The 7149-nt window shown below is 41.7% G+C and overlaps 1 protein-coding gene across 1 annotated transcript in view; it reads left to right on the plus strand.

The window, feature by feature from the left end:
* The window catches only part of ITPK1 (inositol-tetrakisphosphate 1-kinase), a 329726-nt gene that overhangs the window by 296444 nt on the left and 26133 nt on the right, over window positions 1-7149 (plus strand). The window contains exon 7 of the mRNA XM_019518638.1: window positions 4309-4474. Coding sequence (XP_019374183.1) covers window positions 4309-4474 — 166 coding nt within the window. The remainder of the gene's footprint in view (window positions 1-4308; window positions 4475-7149) is intronic.

A 7149-nucleotide genomic window follows, 5' to 3' on the forward strand; every position in this document is an offset into this window, starting at 1 on the left:
AGAGGCTGGAAGCACATAGGAGAATGAGCTGAGAGATGGTTCTCCAGCTCCATGCTGTTTCCCTGTACTCACAGCCAGCCAAGATTCTCAGAGATTTCCTAACCTCAAGGATATGTAATCATTTTGATTATGGCCACCTCAGATGGGAAGCAAAGCCCATCCCAATATATATATATATATATATATATATATATATATATTGGGATGGGCTTTGCTTCCCATCTGAGGTGGCCATAATCAAAATGATTACATATCCTTGAGGTTAGGAAATCTCTGAGAATCTTGGCTGGCTGTGAGTACAGGGAAACAGCATGGAGCTGGAGAACCATCTCTCAGCTCATTCTCCTATGTGCTTCCAGCCTCTCTCAAGTCCCAATCTGAAAAGCCCAGGCCCTACTCCCTGGGAATAAACATGCGTCGTTCTTTACCACTTTAGCTATTGTCAGATACATTTTCCAGCTGCTCCTAAAGTCTGCAGTGCATTGCTGCAACACCTCTAAGAATTAAGGGCTCTGGAGTGAAGTGAAACTTGGAGAAATACGATGCCTGTCACCAAAATGGTGAATGACCGATATTAGTATATAAACATAATTAAATCTGTGACTCAAACCTTAGCTGGATCTTACTCCCTCTTTGCAATGATGTGGTGTGTAGTTCTGGGGAGAGTTTAGGGGAGTGCCTGATATCTGCTGGCCACTCCTTGACATTTTCTCTGTTTTGGTGGGATTTCTGTTTCCCTGCTTCTAGTTTTCCTGCAGCTGCCCTGTGAAATGCATGAGGCTTTCAGCACCTAATGAATTCAACATGGACTTCCTTGATAAGTCTCTATCCAGTCTCAAAAAAAGTACTGACTTATTTGAACTTTCTACGGGAAGCAGCTTGTGAATATTTTTATAGTGGGGCTGTTGTCACAGAAACTGATTACTGCTGCCCAAGACAGTACCCTGCAACATGCCTGGAGTTCTGCACGACACTTCAGCCCCTATATAGCAGAACTGCAGATGGTGTTAAGACTCATTTATGGTCCAACAGCAGCATATCTTGTAGTAGCTATATGTGGAGATTGGCCGCTTGAGAAGCATGGAATGTTCTTTTTGTTGAGAGGAGGCAGTATCTCTAATGGTTTGAACACAGGAGGCAAGAAACGGTCTCGTTCTGTCGTCTCCTCTGCCATTGACTCCCTCTGTGCCCATAGGCATGTTGTTTAAACTTCTGAAGATGTTTTTATTGCAAAGATGGCCTGAGCTTTAACCTTGATGTTGCCCCCCCAAAACCCTACTTCAATTGACACAGAAAAATATCTAACTTGGACTTGTGGATGCTTTTACTTCTTGGCTCGCTGAGGATATAGGCTTGAGCTTGGGTTTGGCATCAAACTAAGCTGGCAACTTGCCTATTTGGCAGCTAATGCAAGCTTGGAATGCAAGCTAATCAAACCTCGGGTGCTGTTAGTCTCCAGTGATATCCTGCCATTCCATGTGGGCTGCATGTTTTTTTTTCTCTTACCATCCTGCTTCCCCCACTCCTTTCTTTCTCAGCCCTGGAAGTCACCTAAGCTGGCTTAGTGTTTTAACCCCATTTTGTGTGCTCCATTTTTACTGCATTTCCACAGCAGTAGAATAGAGGTGCTGTCCAAGAAATCCTCCTCTTATGCTGCCATTTGGCGAGAAATTGATACCAGCCTTTGGTAAAGCTGTAGTGTGGCATCAATAAGACCCAGCATTTGGGGAAACATGCCCAAAACAACACTGTTGTGTTTAGCAGACTGGAATGAATGAAATAGATTGGCAGAGAATATGAATCATTTTCTGGTTTGCCAGATTAATTCCTTAAAGACACTGTCATTGAAAGCTCCTGGTGCCAAATGTTGCTTCATTTAACTTTCTAAACTCTCCGTAACGTCACATGGAAGCTGTTTATGTAAAGCATTGTTCTTAAGTCACTGTCACAGATGATGGCTTCGTGTGTGCTTACTCACCCTGCAAATGAATTCATGGAGAAATCCAGTTTAATGCACTGCTAAAAACCATGGGATATCCCACCAGAATCTATTCAAACATGCTGGCTAGTACAGAAACATTGTGCACATGTTTCCATGACTGCTGCACCCGTGTAGACATACTGTGTAGGCATGGCGAGCCTGGGCTAATTCCAACAATGAAGACATACCCTTTTCCACCTGGAAAATGGGATTAATGAATAGATTTTTATCTTAGCTCCCATGAAACACCTTTGATAATATTTACAAAGTGCACCTTGAAAATATGAAGAGCTACATGGTGCTGTTTGTTTAGATAAAATGATGTAATATTGTCTTGGACCCTCTACAAATGTAGAGAATCATAGCCATCCCTGCCATCAGTGTGAGAAAAATGTGCTAAGTTGTTGCTATGACTGAGTAATTTTGATGGATTATTCTATAGAAGCTTGCTTGAACAGGTTATTAATGTGCATCTAGTATAATAGAGATGGAATAAGAATATCATTGCAAGTAGGTATTGACAACACACACTAACTTGCACTCAAAAATGTTAAGAGAATTGACTAATTCATTGCATATGCGTACAGACAATTATGTTATCTAATATGGTCTGTTAGGTATAGAAGAGAATGGAATAGTAAATAGCTGGGTAGAGACAAATGTGCTCAGACCTTTAACCATGAATGGATATCACTCTGTTGCTTATCTGGGCCAGATTTTTGCCCTTTTTTTTTTTCTTTTAAGTGTCATTTTTTTATCAAAATACCTCCTTCTTAAAAGGGGCAAAATGAGAAGTTAAGGTGCAGTCAAATATAGCTTTGCAAAGTAAGAGTACACCATAAATCAAACGGACAGGTGTGTGCACATAGGAGATAGAAGAAACTGTTTCATGGCATGCAATTTGTAAAATCCCTGGGTGCTCCTGACTTCACTAAGATCCAGTTAATCATAGAAGTAAAGAAGAGAGACAGGGAGCATATGGAGCAAGAGTGGTATGATGAGTCATACTCTACCACTGGACTGTTTGGTGACCCAGAACAAATCACTTAAACTCAGAGGTTCTCTCTCCCCATGAAAACCCGACCCTACTGAAATCAAATCGGCGGCGGCAGTGGAAGACAGAAGGATCGCACGCTGTGCTCTCCTGATTCCAGTGGAGTTTCTCTAGCGGAGAGTTCCACGCTTTGAATACTTTTCACTCGGATTGACTTTTCCCCATCAAAATCCATCCAAGTTAGATGCTCTCAGGCATTGCACCTGATACTTTTCATTGGTATCATTGGAGGGACATGTCTTTTAGTTACTTGGACCACAGCCTGTATAATGCTTTAGAGAGGAAGAACAGACTTTGAATTGTCCCTGACCATTAAGTGGGGAGCGTTGATATGAAGTGCTCTCATCAACCTTTGCCACTTAGCATGCACATCATGGTGCTTTGCAGAAACTGATGCTTGTCCCCACCAGATGGGAGATATTGTCATAGTCCATCCTCAGAGCAACAAAAGCCATGCATTACAATAGGAGAGCACAGTTTTCAAACCAATTAAAGTAGGAAATAAGTGTCTGGCCAATTTTTAATCGGATGTCCAAGCATAGAGCTCAGTCGTATATGTTGGTGGCTATGGCTGGCTCCTCAAAGTGCTTCCCTGCACTATTACTTAAATGTTACATGAGCTAGGTTTGAACTGGTTGTTGCTCATCATTAAAGCCCCATAATTTATTTCCTCTGGCATATTTCTTCCTGTGCCTGCATTCTTCATCTAAGGGGTCTATACACTTGGAGAAATTGGGTGAAACTGAGCCAAGAAAAATGTTGGCTGAGCATTTCCTAGCAGTAAGAACTGTTAGGCTATGAAGAACTCTCTCAAGTGGAGTGATGGAAGCCCTATTGCTTCAGAGATTTAAAACCAAGCGATTAGAGAAACAGCTTGTATTGTCAAGGAGTGGTCAGCATTTCTTAGTAGGCAGTATCTGAAAAATCTGATAGGTATTTTCCAGGCTTTGTCACTCGCACCTTTTACTGATTTCAAAATAAAAACTAAAATCGGGGTTATGAATAAACTAACTGTGATAGATGACATTTGTGTGTATGTTTAAAAATTTAATTTAAAATGAAAGCAGCACTACCAATAACATCCTGAGGGTTTTAGAGCTTGCTTACAGCAGTGAACATAATAAAATAAAAGCCAGCAACAGAGAGGGGATTTGGGCGTTATCCCTGAATAGATATTTCCCATTACTCGCACTGTGATCAGACAACTGAGAAATGCAAAATAAATGAAAGCCTAAATCCTCGTGGAGAACTGTATTTGTGTTTTGTGTTTTAGATGGCAATTGTATTCAACCAGGAAGGCCTGACGGCCATCCGCCCCCCCTGTGTGATTCAGAGCTTCATCAATCACAATGCTGTGCTGTATAAAGTGTTTGTGGTCGGAGAGTCGTACACTGTTGTGAAAAGACCGTCTCTAAAGAACTTCTCTGCCGGTGTCTCAGGTAAATTGCTTGTGTGTTAGCTTTGAATGCAGGCATGAGCTCCAAGGGCCTTTGTGGCTGGGAGCCTGAATGAAAAATGACTTTGAGTAGGCGGCTAAAATTAAGGCATCTGGTTTTCACATACTGTATTTCCTCCTCTGTATTGTTTCAGTAGAAAGGGAGATAACTCATCTGCTCTGGAATACGTGTGAATGGAGATCCTGTAGTAAATATTTATGTGACATTAACCTGAGTCTTACCTGTTAAGAGCTGTGGTTTACATCGTTGTTGAAGGAGAGAGAGTCCCTCCATTAGAAACTCTAAACACTCAGCAGGTTCATTTGTCCCTTGCTCTTGGAGTTTTATATAGTTGAATGTTGGAGAGATTCCTGGATTTTATCATTTGGGAACTTCCTGGTCTTTACCTCAGTCTTTTTTTATGTTTCAGTTAAGAGCCAGTTGAATTCTGTAACATGGGTCTTTTTTTTTTTAAATCATGATGGGAAACATAGCTGTACATTTTTACTTGATTCCAGTTGGCAAATATTTGGGGAACAAGGCCTTCAGAGATGATGATTCTCTTGTTATCACCACTAGGTACAATTTTAAATCAGCAGTATTTATTTGGAGAGTTTTAATGTAATGTGTTGAAATCTCCTTTTGTGAAAGAAATATAGCTTTCATTGCTATTGGACTATAGAAAGCTGTGCAAGTTTAGCAGAACTATTATTTCAGAACTGATGCATCTAGCAGGTAGTGGGTAAAGGACTTGGCCACATTATGCCATAGGCTGTACAGAGAAGTGGCAGAGTTCATGTCCTAAGGAGACTGTGCTCTAGTGGTCCAACTGCTATAGCCTAAAAAAGCAGATGTGTTGCCTGGGAATGGGTGAAAGGGAAAAGTACCAAAACCAGCAAAGATTAACAGAAGGATACAAGCTCATCACTTGCCTTGGTGGTAGTGAGAGAGAGAGAGAGAGTGGAGAGCTGCTCTAACTAAAGTGCCCAGAGTGTCTTATGTACTAGCATCCCCATGCTTCAAGATGGCAGTGGGGGCGCTTTATCTAAAGCTCATCAAATAAGCTTTAGTTAAAGTGCCCCTGCTGCCATTTTGAAGCACAGGGATGCTGATGCACGAGACGCAGGAGGCTGCTGGAGCACGGTAATTGCCATGTTCCAGCAGACTTGGTTTAGCTATAGGTACCCTTAGAGTCTAACTGCTTCAAAGAGGTACAAGTTTTCACAGACAACCTACTTCATCAGATGTTAACATCTTCCCTATGCTGCCCCTTCTCCTTTCCCCATCAAGTTTTCCTAGTCCATCTCTAACCTGTCCATATACATCAGGAACATGTGTGATTAGTGATTACAAACGGCTAAGCACTGGTGGCTTGATCTTCAGATCTGCTGCTCTGCAGAAGCTCTGGGCTGTGAGCGTCACTGAAAATTAGGCCATGAATATCTAAAAGCTGCCATTGCCACCTGCTGTAGGTCTCAACAATTGTTCTTCCACATGTTACCAGAAGTCACAGATTGATTTTTGTGTCTCATGTCTTCTGCATCTTTACTATAAGCAATCAGCTAGGACTTTCTGTGGTTCTGTCTGCTGACTAGAACAGCTCAGTAGTAACGCCCTCTTTGACTGACCCATTAAGAAAGTAATGGCTCCTGCATAGTCCATGCTACGGTTGTTTTGACATTGGCCTAGATTCACTCCTGGATCTGTATGCTGGTAGAGGATCCTGGTGGTGGAAGCTCAGCCCCAAGTGATCAGGATGGAAAGCTTCCAGAACATCTGCCCGGATGGAAAGCCTGAAAGGGGATGCAATGGGTTTAAGGAGGTGGCATAGATGGAGGGTGAGCAGGATGTAGGTCCTGGAGCAGCCTCTGCTGTAAGGCTTCTGTGGTGACAGCAGATTAAAAAAAAAAAAAAAAAAAAAAAATTCCTAGTCTTTTTAGCAGTATCCTCTGTCTGCCTCTTCACCGAGGTGATCCTGCCATTTGGGGTCATCCCTTTGGGATCCTGTCCTTTGCGATCAGGATATTTTAATTTGAAAGCTTGCTGCATTCTTAGTTGAATCTGATGCCAGCCCCATCAGTCCTGTAAATAAGATCTTGAATGTTTCCAGTTGAATGGTCATTTTAATTCCTAAAAATTACCTAGGAACAATTTCATTCACGTAGGAAAAATGGTTTCTAGTTAATAGGATTTATTTTATTGCAGGGAAACACAACCATCCATATATAATATACTCATGTGTTTGTATATCTTACATGTGTCCTGAGATCTTAAAACTGTATCGGTCTCTGGCCATATTTTTCTACAGTTGACAGGTAACTAAGTGATGGAAGACTGGAAATTATTATTTTTTTTTTGTTTTGTTTTCTCTATTTCAAGCCGATTTGAATCCATTGTAGAAGTGTTGACTGAACCACCAGCCAAGAAGGGAGGGAGGCAGGCTAGTGGATTGTAAGCTCTCTGGATCTGAGACTTGGCCATACTTTTTTTTTCCATGTTTGAGTAGTACCTGGCACAGTGGTATCTAGTTCGTGATGAGGGCTCCTAAATATAACTGTGATGATGAAAGAGAGAGAGATAGTTATCCATGTTAGTCTGAAATTAGGCAGAAGGCAGAGCGGGATGGCACCTTATGGATTAAATCGTTCAGGGAGGCATGGGCCTTCTTCATCAGATGA

Source organism: Gavialis gangeticus, unplaced genomic scaffold, assembly GCF_001723915.1.
Source record: "Gavialis gangeticus isolate Ggan-Ray unplaced genomic scaffold, GavGan_comp1, whole genome shotgun sequence".
Classification (NCBI taxonomy): Eukaryota; Metazoa; Chordata; order Crocodylia; family Gavialidae; genus Gavialis; species Gavialis gangeticus.